The sequence below is a fragment of the Saccoglossus kowalevskii genome, chromosome 13 (assembly GCF_978046115.1).
Source record: "Saccoglossus kowalevskii chromosome 13, keSacKowa6.1, whole genome shotgun sequence".
Lineage (NCBI taxonomy): Eukaryota > Metazoa > Hemichordata > Enteropneusta > Harrimaniidae > Saccoglossus > Saccoglossus kowalevskii.
The window spans coordinates 34579004-34601715 of record NC_140653.1 but is presented as its reverse complement, the minus strand read 5'-3'; the positions used below and the strand labels follow the sequence as shown (position 1 = coordinate 34601715).

At 46.1% G+C, this 22712-nt stretch overlaps 1 protein-coding gene across 1 annotated transcript; it reads right to left on the bottom strand.

The window, feature by feature from the left end:
* Positions 1-14106: 14106 nt before the first annotated feature.
* LOC146735257 (uncharacterized) lies at positions 14107-18690 on the bottom strand. Its single transcript, XM_085507427.1, has 3 exons — positions 18399-18690; positions 15566-15693; positions 14107-15399 (listed from the first exon to the last, which is right to left on the bottom strand). Exons 1-3 carry the CDS (start codon positions 18688-18690, stop codon positions 14107-14109), a joined length of 1713 nt encoding a protein of 570 aa, XP_085363553.1.
* Positions 18691-22712: the final 4022 nt, after the last annotated feature.

The window sequence follows — 22712 nt, the reverse complement described above, 5'->3', positions numbered from 1 at the left end:
TCATTCTCCCCATCCCGTACCTACACCGCCATTCTCCACATCCCGTACCTACACCGCAATTCTCCCCATCGCGTACTTACAACCGTCATTCTCCCCATCCCGTACCTACACTGTAATTCTCCCCATCTCGTACTTACAACCGTCATTCTCCCCATCCCGTACCTACACCGTAATTCTCCCCATCTCGTACTTACAACCGTCATTCTCCCCATCCCGTACCTACACCGCCATTCTCCCCATCCCGTACCTACACCGCAATTCTCCCCATCGCGTACTTACAACCGTCATTCTCCCCATCCCGTACCTACACCGTAATTCTCCCCATCTCGTACTTACAACCGTCATTCTCCCCATCCCGTACCTATACCGTAATTCTCCCCATCTCGTACTTACAACCGTCAGTCTCCCCATCCCGTACCTACACCATAATTCTCCCCATCTCGTACTTACAACCGTCATTCTCCCCATCCCGTACCTACACCGCCATTCTCCACATCCCGTACCTACACCGCAATTCTCCCCATCGCGTACTTACAACCGTCATTCTCCCCATCCCGTACCTACACTGTAATTCTCCCCATCTCGTACTTACAACCGTCATTCTCCCCATCCCGTACCTACACCGTAATTCTCCCCATCTCGTACTTACAACCGTCATTCTCCCCATCCCGTACCTACACCGCCATTCTCCCCATCCCGTACCTACACCGCAATTCTCCCCATCGCGTACTTACAACCGTCATTCTCCCCATCCCGTACCTACACCGTAATTCTCCCCATCTCGTACTTACAACCGTCATTCTCCCCATCCCGTACCTATACCGTAATTCTCCTCATCTCGCACTTACAACCGCCATTCTCCCCATCCCGTACCTACACCGCCATTCTCCCCATCCCGTACCTACACTGTCATTCTCCCCATCGCGTACTTACAACCGTCATTCTCCCCATCCCGTACCTACACCGTAATTCTCCCCATCTCGTACTTACAACCGTCATTCTCCCCATCCCGTACCTACACCGTAATTCTCCCCATCTCGTACTTACAACCGTCATTCTACCCATCCCGTACCAACACTGTTATTTTCCCCATCCCGTACCTACACTGTCTTTCACCCCATCCCGTACCTACACCGTCATTCATCCCATCCCGTACATACACCATCATTCTTCCCATCCCATACCTACACCGTCATTTTCCCCATCCCGTACCTACATCGTAATTCATCCCATCCCGTACATACACCATCATTCTTCCCATCCCGTACCTACACCGTCATTCTCCCCATCCCGTACCAACACCGTCATTCTCCCCATCACGTACCTACACTGTCTTTCACCCCATCCTGTACCTACACCGTCATTCATGCCATCCCGTACATACACCATCATTCTTCCCATCTCGTACCTACACCGTCATTCTCCCCAACTCGTACTTACATCGTCATTCTCCTCATCCCGTACCAATACCGTCATTCTCCCCATCCCGTACCTACACCGTCATTCTCCCCATCTCGTACCTACATCGACATTCTCCCCATCCCGTACCTACACCGTCATTCTCCCCATCTCGTACTTACACCATCATTCATCCCATCCCGTACATACACCAACATTCTTCCCATCCTGTACCTACACCGTCATTCTCCCCATCCCGTACCTACATCATCATTCATCCCATCCCGTACATACACCATCATTCTTCCCATCTCGTACCTACACCGTCATTCTCCCCATCCAGTACCAACACCGTCATTCTCCCCATCCCGTACCTACACCATCATTCTCCCCATTCCATACCTACACCGTCATTCTCCCCATCCCATACCTATACCATCTTTCACCCCATCCCGTACCAACACCGTCATTCTCCCCATCCCGCACCTACACCGTCATTCATCCCATCTCGTACCTACATCGTCATTCTCCCCATCCCATACCTACACCATCATTCTCCCCATCCCACACCTACACCGTCATTCTCCCCATCCCGTACCTACACCATCTTTCACCCCATCCCGTACCTATACCGTCATTCTCCTCATCCCGTACCTACACCATCATTCACCCCATTCCGTACCAACACCGTCATTCACCCTATACCGTCATTCTCCCCATTCCGTACCTACACCGTCATTCACCCCAATTCGTACCTACACCATCTTTCACCCCATTCCGTACCAACACCGTCATTCACCCTATACCGTCATTCTCCCCATTCCATACCTACACCGTCATTCACCCCAATCCGTACCTACACCATCATTCTCCCCATCCCGTACTTACATCGTCATTCATCCCATCCCGTACATACACCATCATTCTTCCCATCCCGTACCTACACCGTCATTCTCCCCATCCCGTACCAACACCGTCATTCTCCCCATCCCGTACCTACACTGTCTTTCACCCCATCCCGTACCTACACCGTCATTCATGCCATCCCGTACATACACCATCATTCTTCCCATCTCGTACCTACATCGTCATTCTCCCCAACTCGTACTTACATCGTCTTTCTCCTCATCCCGTACCAATACCGTCATTCTCCCCATCCCGTACCTACACCATCATTCTCCCCATCTCGTACCTACATCGACATTCTCCCCATCCCGTACCTACACCGTCATTCTCCCCATCTCGTACTTACACCATCATTCATCCCATCCCGTACATACACCAACATTCTTCCCATCCTGTACCTACACCGTCATTCTCCCCATCCCGTACCTACATCATCATTCATCCCATCCCGTACATACACCATCATTCTTCCCATCTCGTACCTACACCGTCATTCTCCCCATCCAGTACCAACACCGTCATTCTCCCCATCCCGTACCTACACCATCATTCTCCCCATCCCATACCTACACCGTCATTCTCCCCATCCCGTACCTATACCATCTTTCACCCCATCCCGTACCAACACCGTCATTCTCCCCATCCCGCACCTACACCGTCATTCATCCCATCTCGTACCTACATCGTCATTCTCCCCATCCCATACCTACACCATCATTCTCCCCATCCCATACCTACACCGTCATTCTCCCCATCCCGTACCTACACCATCATTCACCCCATTCCGTACCAACACCGTCATTCACCCTATACCGTCATTCTCCCCATTCCGTACCTACACCGTCATTCACCCCAATTCGTACCTACACCATCTTTCACCCCATTCCGTACCAACACCGTCATTCACCCTATACCGTCATTCTCCCCATTCCATACCTACACCGTCATTCACCCCAATCCGTACCTACACCGTCTCTCTCCCATCCCACACCTACACCGTCATTCATCCCATCCCGTACCTACACCATCATTCATCCCATCCCGTACCTACACCGTCAATCACCCCAATCCGTACCTACACCGTCTCTCTCCCCATCCCACACCTACACCGTCATTCATCCCATCCCGTACCTACACCATCATTCATCCCATCCCGTACCTACACCATCATTCATGCCATCCCGTACATACACCATTATTCTTCCCATCTCGTACCTACACCGTCATTCTCTCCTTCCCGTACCTACACCGTCATTCATCCCATCCCGTACATACACCATCATTCTCCCCCATCTCGTACTTACATCGTCATTCTCCCCATCCCGTACCTACACCATCATTCTTCCCATCCCATACCTACATCGTCATTCTCCTCATCCTGTACCAACACCGTTATTCTCCCCATCCCGTACCTACATCGTCATTCTCCCCATCCCGTACCTACACCGTCATTCTCCCCATCTCGTACTTACACCATCATTCATCCCATCCCGTACATACACCAACATTCTTCCCATTCCGTACCTACACCGTCATTCTCCCCATCCCGTACCTACATCGTCATTCATCCCATCCCGTACATACACCATCATTCTTCCCATCTCATACCTACACCGTCATTCTCCCCATCCCGTACCTACACCATCTTTCACCCCATCCCGTACCAACACCGTCATTCTCCCCATCCCGCACCTACACCGTCATTCATCCCATCTCGTACCTACATCGTCATTCTCCCCATCCCATACCTACACCATCATTCTCCCCATCCCATACCTACACCGCCATTCTCCCCATCCCGTACCTACACCATCTTTCACCCCATCCCATACCTATACCGTCATTCACCCCATTCCGTACCACCACCGTCATTCACCCAATACCGTCATTCTCCCCATCCCGTACCTACACCATAATTCTCCCCATCTCGTACTTACAACCGTCATTCTACCCATCCCGTACCAACACCGTTATTCTCCCCATTTCGTACCTACACTGTCTTTCACCCCATCCCGTACCTACACCGTCATTCATCCCATCTCGTACATACACCATCATTCTTCTCATCCCATACTTACACCGTCATTCTCCCCATCCCGTACCTACATCGTCATTCATCCCATCCCGTACATACACCATCATTCTTCCCATCCCGTACCTACACCGTCATTCTCCCCATCCCGTACCAACACCATCATTCTCCCCATCCCGTACCTACACTGTCTTTCACCCCATCCCGTACCTACACCGTCATTCATGCCATCCCGTACATACACCATCATTCTTCCCATCTCGTACCTACACCGTCATTCTCCCCAACTCGTACTTACATCGTCATTCTCCTCATCCCGTACCAATACCGTCATTCTCCCCATCCCGTACCTACACCGTCATTCTCCCCATCTCGTACCTACATCGACATTCTCCCCATCCCGTACCTACACCGTCATTCTCCCCATCTCGTACTTACACCATCATTCATCCCATCCCGTACATACACCAACATTCTTCCCATCCCGTACGTACACCGTCATTCTCCCCATCCCGTACCTACATCATCATTCATCCCATCCCGTACATACACCATCATTCTTCCCATCTCGTACCTACACCGTCATTCTCCCCATCCAGTACCAACACCGTCATTCTCCCCATCCCGTACCTACACCATCATTCTCCCCATCCCATACCTACACCGTCATTTCCCCATCCCGTACCTATACCATCTTTCACCCCATCCCGTACCAACACCGTCATTCTCCCCATCCCGCACCTACACCGTCATTCATCCCATCTCGTACCTACATCGTCATTCTCCCCATCCCATACCTACACCATCATTCTCCCCATCCCATACCTACACCGTCATTCTCCCCATCCCGTACCTACACCATCTTTCACCCCATCCCGTACCTATACCGTCATTCTCCCCATCCCGTACCTACACCATCTTTCACCCCATCCCGTACCAACACCGTCATTCTCCCCATCCCGCACCTACACCGTCATTCATCCCATCTCGTACCTACATCGTCATTCTCCCCATCCCATACCTACACCATCATTCTCCCCATCCCATACCTACACCATCATTCATCCCATCCCGTACCTACACCATCATTCATGCCATCCCGTACATACACCATTATTCTTCCCATCTCGTACCTACACCGTCATTCTCCCCATCCAGTACCAACACCGTCATTCTCCCCATATCGTACCTACACCGTCATTCTCCCCATCCTGTACCTACAACGTCATTCTCTCCATCCCGTACCTACACCGTCATTCATCCCATCCCGTACATACACCATCATTCTCCCCATCTCGTACTTACATCGTCATTCTCCCCATCCCGTACCTACACCATCATTCTTCCCATCCCATACCTACATCGTCATTCTCCTCATCCCGTACCAACACCGTTATTCTCCCCATCCCGTACCTACACCGTCATTCTCCCCATCCCGTACCTACACCGTCATTCTCCCCATCTCGTACTTACACCATCATTCATCCCATCCCGTACATACACCAACATTCTTCCCATTCCGTACCTACACCGTCATTCACCCCATCCCGTACCTACATTGTCATTCATCCCATCCCGTACATACACCATCATTCTTATCATCTCGTACCTACACCGTCAATCTCCCCATCCCGTACCTACACCATCTTTCACCCCATCCCGTACCAACACCGTCATTCTCCCCATCCCGCACCTACACCGTCATTCATCCCATCTCGTACCTACATCGTCATTCTCCCCATCCCATACCTACACCATCATTCTCCCCATCCCATACCTACACCGCCATTCTCCCCATAACGTACCTACACCATCTTTCACCCCATCCCGTACCTATACCGTCATTCACCCCATTCCGTACCACCACCGTCATTCACCCAATACCGTCATTCTCCCCATCCCGTACCTACACCGTAATTCTCCCCATCTCGTACTTACAACCGTCATTCTACCCATCCCGTACCAACACCGTTATTCTCCCCATCCCGTACCTACACTGTCTTTCACCCCATCCCGTACCTACACCGTCATTCATCCCATCTCGTACATACACCATCATTCTTCTCATCCCATACTTACACCGTCATTCTCCCCATCCCGTACCTACATCGTCATTCATCCCATCCTGTACATACACCATCATTCTTCCCATCCCGTACCTACACCGTCATTCTCCCCATCCCGTACCAACACCGTCATTCTCCCCATCCCGTACCTACACTGTCTTTCACCCCATCCCGTACCTACACCGTCATTCATGCCATCCAGTACATACACCATCATTCTTCCCATCTCGTACCTACACCGTCATTCTCCCCAACTCGTACTTACATCGTCATTCTCCTCATCCCGTACCAATACCGTCATTCTCCCCATCTCGTACCTACATCATCATTCATCCCATCCCGTACATACACCATCATTCTTCCCATCTCGTACCTACACCGTCATTCTCCCCATCCAGTACCAACACCGTCATTCTCCCCATCCCGTACCTACACCATCATTCTCCCCATCCCATACCTACACCGTCATTTCCCCATCCCGTACCTATACCATCTTTCACCCCATCCCGTACCAACACCGTCATTCTCCCCATCCCGCACCTACACCGTCATTCATCCCATCTCGTACCTACATCGTCATTCTCCCCATCCCATACCTACACCATCATTCTCCCCATCCCATACCTACACCGTCATTCTCCCCATCCCGTACCTACACCATCTTTCACCCCATCCCGTACCTATACCGTCATTCTCCCCATCCCGTACCTACACCATCTTTCACCCCATCCCGTACCAACACCGTCATTCTCCCCATCCCGCACCTACACCGTCATTCATCCCATCTCGTACCTACATCGTCATTCTCCCCATCCCATACCTACACCATCATTCTCCCCATCCCATACCTACACCGTCATTCTCCCCATCCCGTACCTACACCATCTTTCACCCCATCCCGTACCTATACCGTCATTCTCCTAATCCCGTACCTACACCATTTTTCACCCCATTCCGTACCAACACCGTCATTCACCCCAATTCGTACCTACACCATATTTCACCCCATTCCGTGCCAACACCGTCATTCACCCTATACCGTCATTCTCCCCATTCCGTACCTACACCGTCATTCACCCCAATTCGTACCTACACCATCTTTCACCCCATTCCGTGCCAACACCGTCATTCACCCTATACCGTCATTCTCCCCATTCCATACCTACACCATCATTCACCCCAATCCGTACCTACACCATCTCTCTCCCCATCCCACACCTACACCGTCATTCATCCCATCCCGTACCTACAGCATCATTCATCCCATCCCGTACCTACACCGTCATTCACCCCAATCCGTACCTACACCGTCTCTCTCCCCATCCCACACCTACACGGTCATTCATCCCATCCCGTACCTACACCATCATTCATCCCATCCCGTACCTACACCATCATTCATGCCATCCCGTACATACACCATTATTCTTCCCATCTCGTACCTACACCGTCATTCTCCCCATCCAGTACCAACACCGTCATTCTCCCCATCCCGTACCTACACCGTCATTCTCCCCAACTCGTACTTACATCGTCATTCTCCTCATCCCGTACCAATACCGTCATTCTCCCCATCCCGTACCTACACCGTCATTCTCCCCATCTCGTACCTACATCGACATTCTCCCCATCCTGTACCTACACCGTCATTCTCCCCATCTCGTACTTACACCATCATTCATCCCATCTCGTACATACACTAACATTCTTCCCATCCCGTAACTACACCGTCATTCTCCCCATCCCGTACCTACATCATCATTCATCCCATCCCGTACATACACCATCATTCTTCCCATCTCGTACCTACACCGTCATTCTCCCCATCCAGTACCAACACCGTCATTCTCCCCATCCCGTACCTACACCATCATTCTCCCCATCCCATACCTACACCGTCATTTCCCCATCCCGTACCTATACCATATTTCACCCCATCCCGTACCAACACCGTCATTCTCCCCATCCCGCACCTACACCGTCATTCATCCCATCTCGTACCTACATCGTCATTCTCCCCATCCCATACCTACACCATCATTCTCCCCATCCCATACCTACACCGTCATTCTCCCCATCCCGTACCTACACCATCTTTCACCCCATCCCGTACCTATACCGTCATTCTCCCCATCCCGTACCTACACCATCTTTCACCCCATCCCGTACCAACACCGTCATTCTCCCCATCCCGCACCTACACCGTCATTCATCCCATCTCGTACCTACATCGTCATTCTCCCCATCCCATACATACACCATCATTCTCCCCATCCCATACCTACACCGTCATTCTCCCCATCCCGTACCTACACCATCTTTCACCCCATCCCGTACCTATACCGTCATTCTCCTAATCCCGTACCTACACCATCTTTCACCCCATTCCGTACCAACACCGTCATTCACCCTATACCGTCATTCTCCCCATTCCGTACCTACACCGTCATTCACCCCAATTCGTACCTACACCATCTTTCACCCCATTCCGTGCCAACACCGTCATTCACCCTATACCGTCATTCTCCCCATTCCATACCTACACCGTCATTCACCCCAATCCGTACCTACACCATCTCTCTCCCCATCCCACACCTACACCGTCATTCATCCCATCCCGTACCTACAGCATCATTCATCCCATCCCGTACCTACACCGTCATTCACCCCAATCCGTACCTACACCGTCTCTCTCCCCATCCCACACCTACACCGTCATTCATCCCATCCCGTACCTACACCATCATTCATCCCATCCCGTACCTACACCATCATTCATGCCATCCCGTACATACACCATTATTCTTCCCATCTCGTACCTACACCGTCATTCTCCCCATCCAGTACCAACACCGTCATTCTCCCCATCCCGTACCTACACCGTCATTCTCCCCATCCTGTACCTACACCGTCATTCTCTCCATCCCGTACCTACACCGTCATTCATCCCATCCCGTACATACACCGTCATTCTCCCCATCTCGTACTTACATCGTCATTCTCCCCATCCCGTACCTACACCATCATTCTTCCCATCCAATACCTACATCGTCATTCTCCTCATCCCGTACCAACACCGTTATTCTCCCCATCCCGTACCTACACCGTCATTCTCCCCATCCCGTACCTACACCGTCATTCTCCCCATCTCGTACTTACACCATCATTCATCCCATCCCGTACATACACCAACATTCTTCCCATTCCGTACCTACACCGTCATTCTCCCCATCCCGTACCTACATCGTCATTCATCCCATCCCGTACCTACACCGTCATTCACCCCAATCCGTACCTACACCGTCTCTCTCTCCATCGCACACCTACACCGTCATTCATCCCATCCCGTACCTACACCATCATTCATCCCATCCCGTACCTACACCATCATTCATGCCATCCCGTACATACACCATTATTCTTCCCATCTCGTACCTACACCGTCATTCTCCCCATCCAGTACCAACACCATCATTCTCCCCATCCCGTACCTACACCGTCATTCTCCCCATCCTGTACCTACACCGTCATTCTCTCCATCCCGTACCTACACCGTCATTCATCCCATCCCGTACATACACCGTCATTCTCCCCATCTCGTACTTACATCGTCATTCTCCCCATCCCGTACCTACACCATCATTCTTCCTTTCCCATACCTACATCGTCATTCTCCTCATCCCGTACCAACACCGTTATTCTCCCCATCCCGTACCTACACCGTCATTCTCCCAATCCCGTACCTACACCGTCATTCTCCCCATCTCGTACTTACACCATCATTCATCCCATCCCGTACATACACCAACATTCTTCCCATTCCGTACCTACACCGTCATTCTCCCCATCCTGTACCAACACCGTCATTCTCCCCATCCCGTACCTACACTGTCTTTCACCCCATCCCGTACCTACACCGTCATTCATGCCATCCCGTACATACACCATCATTCTTCCCATCTCGTACCTACACCGTCATTCTTCCCAACTCGTACTTACATCGTCATTCTCCTCATCCCGTACCAATACAGTCATTCTCCCCATCTCGTACCTACACCGTCATTCTCCCCATCTCGTACCTACATCGACATTCTCCCCATCCCGTACCTACACCGTCATTCTCCCCATCTCGTACTTACACCATCATTCATCCCATCCCGTACATACACCAACATTCTTCCCATCCCGTACCTACACCGTCATTCTCCCCATCCCGTACCTACATCATCATTCATCCCATCCCGTACATACACCATCATTCTTCCCATCTCGTACCTACACCGTCATTCTCCCCATCCAGTACCAACACCGTCATTCTCCCCATCCCGTACCTACACCATCATTCTCCCCATCCCATACCTACACCGTCATTTCCCCATCCCGTACCTATACCATATTTCACCCCATCCCGTACCAACACCGTCATTCTCCCCATCCCGCACCTACACCGTCATTCATCCCATCTCGTACCTACATCGTCATTCTCCCCATCCCATACCTACACCATCATTCTCCCCATCCCATACCTACACCGTCATTCTCCCCATCCCGTACCTACACCATCTTTCACCCCATCCCGTACCTATACCGTCATTCTCCCCATCCCGTACCTACACCATCTTTCACCCCATCCCGTACCAACACCGTCATTCTCCCCATCCCGCACCTACACCGTCATTCATCCCATCTCGTACCTACATCGTCATTCTCCCCATCCCATACCTACACCATCATTCTCCCCATCCCATACCTACACCGTCATTCTCCCCATCCCGTACCTACACCATCTTTCACCCCATCCCGTACCTATACCGTCATTCTCCTAATCCCGTACCTACACCATCTTTCACCCCATTCCGTACCAACACCGTCATTCACCCTATACCGTCATTCTCCCCATTCCGTACCTACACCGTCATTCACCCCAATTCGTACCTACACCATCTTTCACCCCATTCCGTGCCAACACCGTCATTCACCCTATACCGTCATTCTCCCCATTCCATACCTACACCGTCATTCACCCCAATCCGTACCTACACCATCTCTCTCCCCATCCCACACCTACACCGTCATTCATCCCATCCCGTACCTACAGCATCATTCATCCCATCCCGTACCTACACCGTCATTCACCCCAATCCGTACCTACACCGTCTCTCTCCCCATCCCACACCTACACCGTCATTCATCCCATCCCGTACCTTCACCATCATTCATCCCATCCGTACCTACACCATCATTCATGCCATCCCGTACATACACCATTATTCTTCCCATCTCGTACCTACACCGTCATTCTCCCCATCCAGTACCAACACCGTCATTCTCCCCATCCCATACCTACACCGTCATTCTCCCCATCCTGTACCTACACCGTCATTCTCTCCATCCCGTACCTACACCGTCATTCATCCCATCCCGTACATACACCGTCATTCTCCCCATCTCGTACTTACATCGTCATTCTCCCCATCCCGTACCTACACCATCATTCTTCCCATCCCATACCTACATCGTCATTCTCCTCATCCCGTACCAACACCGTTATTCTCCCCATCCCGTACCTACACCGTCATTCTCCCCATCCCGTACCTACACCGTCATTCTCCCCATCTCGTACTTACACCATCATTCATCCCATCCCGTACATACACCAACATTCTTCCCATTCCGTACCTACACCGTCATTCTCCCCATCCCGTACCTACATCGTCATTCATCCCATCCCGTACATACACCATCATTCTTCCCATCTCGTACCTACACCGTCATTCTCCCCATCCCGTACCTACACCATCTTTCACCCCATCCCGTACCAACACCGTCATTCTCCCCATCCCGCACCTACACCGTCATTCATCCCATCTCGTACCTACATCGTCATTCTCCCCATCCCATACCTACACCATCATTCTCCCCATCCCATACCTACACCGTCATTCTCCCCATCCCGTACCTACACCATCTTTCACCCCATCCCGTACCTATACCGTCATTCTCCTCATCCCGTACCTACACCATCTTTCACCCCATTCCGTACCAACACCGTCATTCACCCTATACCGTCATTCTCCCCATTCCGTACCTACACCATCATTCACCCCAATTCGTACCTGCACCATCTTTCACCCCATTCCGTACCAACACCGTCATTCACCCTATACCGTCATTCTCCCCATTCCATACCTACACCGTCATTCACCGCAATCCGTACCTACACCGTCTCTCTCCCCATCCCACACCTACACCGTCATTCATCCCATCCCGTACCTACACCATCATTCATCCCATCCCGTACCTACACCGTCATTCTCCCCATTCCGTACATACACCGTCATTCTCCCCATCCCGTACCTACATCGTCTTTTACCCCATCCCGTACATACACTGTCATTCTCCCCATCCCGTACCCACACCGTCTTTCACCCCATCCCGTACCTATACCGTCAATCTCCCCATCCCGTACCTAGACCATCTTTCACCCCATCCCGTACCAACACCGTCATTCTCCCCATCCCGTACCAACACCGTCATTCTCCCCATCCCGTACCAACACCGGGATTCTCCCCATCCCGTACCAACACCGTCATTCTCCCCATCCTGTACATACAACGAACAGACAGAGGTAATTCATTAAAAAGTTTAGCACCTAAATTTTCAAAAGCACGGTCTTTGTATAACACCTTGGACTTTTTACTATTCATCTGACGAGTTTTAATAAGAAACTTCGATTCAGATCTTAAACTACGACTCGGTACATAAAATTTGATTAATTTACATAGATAATTTGGGGCAAAACCATACAAAGATTTATTCACTAGTAAAAGTAATTTGAAATTAATTCTTTGTACAACTGGCAACCAATGAAGTTTAATAAAAATGTCTGTAATGTGGTCATGTTTTCGAGCACGAGTAACAAGGCGTGCTGCTGCATTTTGTACACGAATAAGAGGTTTTATCTTAGTTACAGGGAGACCAGACAATAATGAATTACAGCTGTCTAAGCGAGAAGATATGAAAGCATGTACCAACTTTTCAGTATCAGATTGGGATAATGATTTACGAATACGATTAATATTTCTTAGATGGGAATTTCCAGATCTACAAATAGTAGAAATGTGTGTTTCCATAGATAGCTGCGAATCAAACAAGACACCTAAGTTTCTAGCACTTGACGTAGCACTAACCAATTCTTCACCGATTGCGATACTAGACAAAGGACACGAGTCTTGTGAGAATCTCCGAGACGACATGCACACAAATTCAGTTTACGACACATTCAAAAGTAGGAAATTACAAGACATCCAATCGCTAACATCTTGAATACATGTCTGAAGTATCAGCCGGGCGCGAATTTGATCATCTTCAGAAACCGACAAATAAATCTGTGTGTCATCGACGTAAAAATGATATTTTACGCCGTGACGTCGCAATAACTCGCCCAATGGACGCATGTACACTGAGAACAATAATGGCCCTAAAACGGAGCCCTGTGGAACACCGCTTTCAAATATAGACGTCATATCAGAAAATACATTTCCAATTTTCACTTTTTGAATGTGGTTACTCAAATACGACTCAAACCATTTAATGATGAGACCATTTAAACCAAAATTTGATCTCAACCTATTGATGAGAATCCTGTGATTCACAGTATCAAAAGCGGCTGAAAGATCCAAAAGTACGAGAGCAACTGAATACTTATTCAATACTACATAGTACATCGTTAGCGACCCGCAAAAGAGCCGTTTCAGTGCTATGTGATTGAAACTCTTCATACAACGAATAATTCTCTAAATGTTGTTTCACTCTGGATGCAACGACACGTTCAAGAACTTTAGATATAAAAGACAAATTAGAAATCGGTCGATAATTTTTCAGCATGTTTGAATCCAACGATGCTTTCTTGAGCAGAGGTTTAATCAGCGCACATTTCATTTTCTCAGGAACACTTCCAGTGCGAAGTGATTCATTTATGATATCTGTTATAGGTGAAACCATGATAGAAAGGATCTTTTCATCTTTTAATATATTAGTGGGTAAACAGTCCAAATCACACGAAGCCGACGACGATTTTTTTATAATTTTAATTATTTCATCCTCCGTGGCTGGTTCAAAACATTCCATTTCATCACCAGAGAACTTGTGCAGTTCGTTAAAACGGTTTCCATTCAATAAATTTAGATTTAGTCCTTGATTGATTTTCTTAATCTTATCCACGAAAAACATGCTAAAACGATTCGCTAAATTTATTTTGTTATCGTGAATCGGCAACGCATTCAAATTATTTGTCGAGCCTAGAAGACCATTTACGATGGAAAACAGTTTCCTTTGGTCACCATTACAATCCGAAATCTTATCAGCGAAATAACTCCTACGTGATACTTCAATAAGATCATTAACTTTATTTCGTTTAGATTTGTAGATTTGGCGATGGACAGTTAAACCAGTTCGCCGCCACGTCCGTTCAGCTTTACGGCGTTCAGTGCGGGCGTGGTAAATATCAACATTTATCCACGGCTCGGCCACACGAACGTGAACAGTCTTCTCCTTCATGGGGGCATGTTTGTCAAGCGTTTCCGATACAGCAGTGTTGAAAATACGTAACTTAGCTGTAGAATCTACCTGGTCAACTGTTCTAGTACACCCAGATTCGTGTAGATCAGATGCGAAATTATCCCTACCAAGGTTCTTGAAGCTGCGATAAGTAATTTTGGTACGATTTGATGTATTATCATGATGATTTGACAAACTGGAGAAAATGGGATAGTGATCAGAGATTGCTGCGGCCTGGTTCACTTCCAATGATAACACAATATTCTCAAGGATAATAATTAAATCCAAAATGTTACCAGAACGATGGGTAGGTTTGTCTACTAGCTGCACTAAATCATGCATTTTTAAAAGTTCCAGAAATCTGCAGGTGTCACGATTATCTGGCTTATTAAAATGAATGTTAAAATCTCCAAGGTAGACGATTGGATACGTAAATGTCTAAAAGATCCGAGAAATCCGATAAAAAACCATGAAATGTCAGTTTATTAGAAAAACTGGGAGGCGGGCGGTACATGAGAATGTACCTAATACGTCCATGTTTTGAATCAACAGTGATCTCTAACCACTCAAACGATGAAAATGTTTGCGAGCACGATGTATTTACTTTTGCGGTAGTTTTATGAACGATGGCTATACCACCTCCAGCACCTGTAAGACGAGAAAACTGTGTACATTTAAAGCCACTTGGAGTCAACTCAACGACAGGTCCGTCACTGACATCACCTTTCAACCCTGTTTCCGTGAGAAATAACTAATCCAAATCATGATATAAGATCATCTCATTTAATGCCCACGATTTATTCCTAACTGAACGAGAATTTAATAATCCACATTTTATTTCTGACATAAACTTCGATCGGGATGTGTGCTGTAGGTCAATAGAGGTCAAATTGGTAGAGTCCACTCCGAAAATTCCAGATTTGCGACGATAACGATAATGTTCAGCAGAAAAAACGTTGTAAATAACAGGAATAATATTAGCTTCATATGGCTCATTTTCACACGCAACGTAATATTACCGTAATTGGTATAGTACAGGTGCGATGGTTCAAATACCAAAATGGCAACAGTAACAGGAAGACTTCCCTGGCGGCGATGATAAAATACGAACACGGAGCCAACAGATGAGGTTTCAACTGGTACTGGTATTATTATACTCTGCAAACATCAAGTACAATAACGCGGTAAAACTCCACTACTCCAATAACTAGATACTTAAACTCCAATACAATACTCATGTATAGTGGTATTAAACCCAGATAGTTGAACTAATGCAGATTCTCATTCTCCCCATTCCGTACCTACACCGTCTTTCACCCCATCCCATACCTATACCGTCAATCACCCCATCCCGTACCTAAACCATCATTCTCTCAATCCCGTACCTACACCGTCTTTCACCCTGTACCGTCATTCTCCCCATCCCGTACCTACACCGTCATTCACCCCATCCCGTACCTACACCGTCTTTCTCCCCATCCCGTACCTACACCATCATTCTCCCCATCCCATACCTACACCGTCTTTCTCCCCATCCCATACCTACACCATCATTCTCCCCATTGTTCTTACTGTTCCGTGCCTACAACACCATTCTTTGTTCTTACTGTCCCGTAACTACACCATCATCTATTGTTCTTACTGTTCCGTACCTACAACACCATCCTTTGTTCTTACTGTCCCGTGCCTACAACACCATCCTTTGTTCTTACTGTCCCGTACCCACACCACTATCATTTGTTCTTACTGTCCCGTACCTACAAAACCATCCTTTGTACTTACTGGCCCGTGCCTACAACACCATTCTTTGTTCTTACTGTCCCGTACCTACAACACCATCCTTTGTTCTTACTGTCCCGTGCCTACAACACCATCCTTTGTTCGTACTGTCCCGTACCTACATCATCATCTATTGTTCTTACTGTCCCGTGCCTACACCATCATCTATTGTTCTTACTGACTCGTACCTACAACACCATCCTTTGTTCTTACTGTCCCGTGCCTACACCATCATCTATTGTTCTTACTGTCTCGTACCTACAACACCATCCTTTGTTCTTACTGTCCCGTACCTACACCATCATCTATTGTTCGTATTGACCCGTACCTACACCATCATCTATTGTTCTTTTTGTCCTGTGTCTACAACACCATCCTTTGTTCTTACTGTCCCGTACCTACACCATCATCTATTGTTCTTACTGTCCCGTACCTACACCACCATCCTTTGTTCTTACTGTCCCGTGCCTACAACACCATCCTTTGTTCTTACTGTCCCATACCTACACCATCATCTATTGTTCTTACTGTCCCGTACCTACACCACCATCCTTTGTTCTTACTGTCCCGTGCCTACAACACCATCCTTTGTTCTTACTGTCCCGTGCCTACACCATCATCTATTGTTCTTGCTCTCCCGTACGCACACCACTATCCTTTGTTCTTACTGTCCCGTACCTACAACACCATCCTTTGTTCTTACTGTCCCGTGCCTACACCACCATCCTTTGTTCATACTGTCCCGTACCCACACCATCATCTATTGTTCTTACTCTCCCGTACCCACACCACCTTCTTTTGTTCTTACTGTCCCGTGCCTACACCACCATTTTTTGTTCTTACTGTCCCGTACCTACACCATCATCTATTGTTCTTACTGTCCCGTACCTACACCACCATCTATTGTTCTTGCTCTCCCGTACCCACACCACTATCCTTTGTTCTTACTGTCCCGTGCCTACACCACCATCCTTTGTTCTTACTGACCCGTACCCACACCATCATCTATTGTTCTTACTCTCCCGTACCTACACCACCATCCTTTGTTCTTACTGTCCCGTACCTACACCATCATCTATTGTTTTTACTCTCCTGTACCCACACCACCATCTTTTGTTCTTACTGTTGCGTACCTACACCACCATCTTTTGTTCTTACTGACCCGTACCCACACCATCATCCTTTGTTCTTACTGTCCCGTACCTACACCACCATCTTTTGTTCGTACTGTCCCGTACCTACTCCACCATCCTTTGTTCGTACTGTCCCGTACCTACACCACCATCTTTTGTTCGTACTGTCCCGTACCTACACCACCATCTTTTGTTCGTACTGTCCCGTTCCTACACCATCATCTATTGTTCTTACTCTCCCGTACCCACACCACCATCTTTTGTTCTTACTGTTGCGTACCTACACCACCATCTTTTGTTCTTACTGTCCTGTACCTACACCACCATCTTTTGTTCGTACTGTCCCGTACCTACACCAACATCTTTTGTTCGTACTGTCCCGTACCTACACCACCATCTTTTATTCTTACTTTCCCGTGCCTACACCACCATCTTTTGTTCTTACTGTCCCGTACCCACACCACCATCCTTTGTTCGTACTGTCCCGTGCCTACACCACCATCTTATGTTCTTACTGTCCCTTACCCACGCCACCATCCTTTGTTCGTACTGTCCCGTACCCACACCACCATCCCTTGTTCGTGCTGTCCCGTACCCACACCACCATCCTTTGTTCGTACTGTCCCGTACCCACACCACCATCCTTTGTTCGTACTGTCCCGTGCCGACACCACCATCTTTTGTTTTTACTGTCCCTTACCCACGCCACCATCCTTTGTTCGTACTGTCCCGTACCCACACCACCATCCCTTGTTCGTACTGTCCCGTACCCACACCACCATCCTTTGTTCGTACTGTCCCGTACCCACACCAACATCCTTTGTTCGTACTGTCCCGTACCTACACCATCATCTATTGTTCGTACTGTCCCGTACCTACACCACCGTCTTTTGTTCTTACTGTCCCATACCTACACCACCATCTTTTGTTCTTACTGTCCCGTATCTACACCACCATCTTTTGTTCTTACTGTCCCGTACTCACACCACCATCTTTTGTTCGTACTGTCCCGTACCTACACCACCATCTTTTGTTCTTACTGTCCCGTACTCACACCACCATATTTTGTTCGTACTGTCCCGTACCTACACCACCATCTTTTGTTCTTACTGTCCCGTACCCACACCACCATCTTTTGTTCGTACTGTCCCGTACCTACACCACCATCCTTCCTACCACGATTCTACATCACCATCCTTTCCATTCCGCAACGTTACCATGGTTGTGCCCGTCTCGTCTCGTACCAACACCATCGCCATCCGATACCGTTTAATACCGATATTAAAATAACAGTGTCCTCATAAAAGTTAAATATTGAAACACTGTTGGATGCATCCTCCTGAATTTGTTCATAAATAATCTATTGGGACCTCACCTGTCTTAAACAGTAATATCATCGCCCGTAATACCACGTGATTTATTCTTATACAAACTAGCGTCAGTTTGACATTATTTATAGCCCCCCACAATTAAACATTTATCGTTTTTCTGGCATTTTGAGTTATAGTCATAATCTAAAATCCAAATAACAGACATTTGTTGTGGCGTCATTTGTTTACGGCTTTGCAAGCAGCAGGCGCATGTCTGAAAAGTGTCGTGCATTGATCAGTATCAACTCGAAATACTGTGACAAAATTATTCATACTGTTAACTGAATTGCTTACATGTATGTTTACTGTAGTGAACAACGTATACAAGTGTCCTATCATATTAAGTGTGTCTTGAATGCAAGGCTTATTTAAAGATGATTTCCTTTGAAATGTTCTAATTACGTGTTTAAATTTGATGTAACCAGTACATCTGCCCTCACCGACTAACACAATACAACACCATACATTTCGTGAGGAACTACATAATATCAAAAAAGAGGACTATGATCAACTCCATAAACTGCTAGAAGGGTGGATACAAGTCTTACGTAATATACCTATTCTTCTAATCGACTTCCTTACTTAAATAAATACATAAGGAAAATGCAATACATAATAACGAAATAATATTAATGAATCGAAATTAGGGGCTCATTGTTAGTACGAGTGAATTTTTTGCTAATGACAAATTACTATTTTAGGAATTTGCAAAAAAAACATCCAGTTTGAGATCGTGAATCCGCATTGAAGGCCCATTGTAATCGTACGAATTGTTTTTATTATTGTTATGTTCTGTATCAAACACTATAGGTATAGATTGGAAAATTTAGAATAAAGGCGGAATTTCATTGAAGTCATTCAAAGTTTGGGATAGAAACTTTTTTTCAAGCTTTTCTCTTTTTGGCCAGTGCCAGTGGAAATGCGAACATCGCTTCAGACTGTTTGGCAGACTAGAATTTTTCCCGGTTATTTGGTAGTAATTTGTCTGTGAATAATGAACAATCGAATATCTGAAATGTAAGTGGTGTACAATATCTTTGAATTCCTTTTTTGTGGAATATAGGCATATCTTCCATAGAGCTCTAGTTAATTTACGTGTCAGTCACCCTGTCGTGTTCTGCTGCACATTACGACAAGGTTATTATGACAATTGAGACAACACACACGTTCAACAAGATTTATGCTATAAGTATGAATGAAGTGAATTTGTCAGTGAATCAAAATCAATATAATTAAAATAAAATACGAAAACGTGGACAAAGATTGAGTATCTATATAGCAGAAACACTACTACTAGAAAAACCGCAAGAAATGCATGAAAACAGTTTAGCTATGGGAACCAAAACAATGCTAAGTATACACTGTAAATCTTGGAAGCACTTTGATGTTTTTCATTAAAACACGCCGTTTTAATTGAAAACACACTGTTGTAATTAAAAACGTGTGTATTATATAATAAAACACTTGTATTTTCTATCAAAACAGTAGTGTTTTAATATGTTTAGAAAAGTGTTTTAGGGAGTTATTAAAGCACTTTTTGATGAAGATTAAGCACATTGTAAACACACAAAAATACACTTTTCCAAAATAAAGCACTAGGTGTTTTATGTTGACATAAATGTGTAATTAAAGTGTTCATTTGTAGAACATTTAAGGACTAATGCATCCACCTCTAGGCAAAATTGAATGACAAGTCTAGGACTCGTGAGTAAACATTATGGTATATAAGCCAACTAGACACTCACCGAAAGTGACGTAATGCAACGCATGATGAGATGGGTCATGACATTACCTCCAGAAAATATTTTTATGTCACGCACCAACCTATATGGTCTTACTAAGTACAACTAGAAATCGAGACACGTGGTGAATTATGTACCTCGTGGCCGAATTTTATTAATCCGCATTTGGTGAACGGTAGTTGTAGTTCCAATCACATCTGAGCATTCTCACATGCATTCTCAATATTCAATTTAAAATACTTCAGAAAGCAAAATCACTAACGATGTTTCAACCCGAAACACCATACTATAAATGTTTTGTACATTGTTAATGTATAATACACATTTGTGTTCATGTGAGTAAAACACTAAAATACTTTTCTTCCAAATTGTTAAATTGTTTTATCATGAAGCACTTCCTAAAACAAACACACATGTAATGTTTCAAGGGAAAACACTCGAATATGCATGTTTCAAAAGTGTTCACGTATATGACATGTACAAACGATTATAAGAGTAACTAAAACATTTTACTTTGAAACTGTTTTTTTTTTTGGTGCACTTCAGAAAAATGCAATGTTTCAACCTAAAACACCCGATTATATACAGGACACTTTTGTATGCCGTCCACGGTATTTAGAAATTTTATTAATACAATAAATGCAATACGAAAACAAATATTGAACAATAAATTAGTTTGATACTTCTTTGCAAAACATTTTGAGATACCTTTCGTAAACGACGGTTGACATTATTGTATGTTGTGTTTTCAAGTAACTGGTAACTTGTGTCGTGCGCACGCTCATTCATGGTTGAATTATACTATCGGGAGTTCGTAGACAGGTGGCATATACGTTGAAGAAGCAATAAAAACTTGAACCGAATGAAGTCTTTTTTTTTTATTTTCTGAGGCACGAAGGGAGCTGGAAGTTATCCAAAACAAACCTGAAGGTATGATGATATTGTTACTCCGTTACGAAGTGTATGGAGAGTGTAATTGATAGAGCCAGCGTCGGCAGTTGTGTACTACATTGATACTTGCAGCGGTCTCCACTCATTTCTTTATGTGCGGGATAACTGATTAAATTCAAGTTCATGAATTTACAGGACCAGAGAATTCCATACCACATTACGTCCATGCCGACATCCCCAAGATCAAGATCTGAGTTACCAAATAAAATCATAGAAATGATGCAGAACTTAACAGGAAATTGCAGTTCAATTCGTTTGTGGTCATATTTTCGTCTTCTCATTACATGCGCATTAGTTTATAATAATACATCGTATATCTGATTCAACGAACAAGATGAAACTGCTAATGTTGGGAATTAATTTTGTCCTGTTAATATGGGTTACTTCTGAAAGGGTTCAAAGATGTTATTGTTTGTTTCAGTTAATTACTAATCTATTTTGGAGTGTCAATTTTCGCAAATATTGTCTACAGTTTCACGAAAGGTTTGAATTTCAGTAAACACACTTACTCACGCGATTGATAATATATTTTACATCAACTGTACATGTCTGTGTTTTTTAATGTTACACTTGAACTTACTTTATTAATGTTTATATAATAGGAATACATTCTTACTTAATTATGTGATTTGTTTATCGTTTGTTATGATTACTGTACAATAGTGCATCACACATCATTTGATATATTTTGTTTTCAAAAATGATAATGTTAATGATTTTTTAATATGTTATCAGTGTAAACACATTTTAAAATGTGTCTCTGTTACAATCACTTG

What these genes read in the sequence shown, in the direction of transcription:
- LOC146735257 (XM_085507427.1), bottom strand. Translation starts at nt 18,690, where the DNA reads ATGTTGGTGTGGGTACGGGACAGTACGAACAAAGGATGGTGGTGTGGG. An exon ending in AACAAAGGATGGTGGCGTGG is followed by an intron (nt 15,694 to 18,398) that starts GTAAGGGACAGT and finishes TCACGGAAACAG; the next exon opens with GGTTGAAAGGTGATGTCAGT. An exon ending in TTCATAAAACTACCGCAAAA is followed by an intron (nt 15,400 to 15,565) that starts GTAAATACATCG and finishes CGGATCTTTTAG; the next exon opens with ACATTTACGTATCCAATCGT.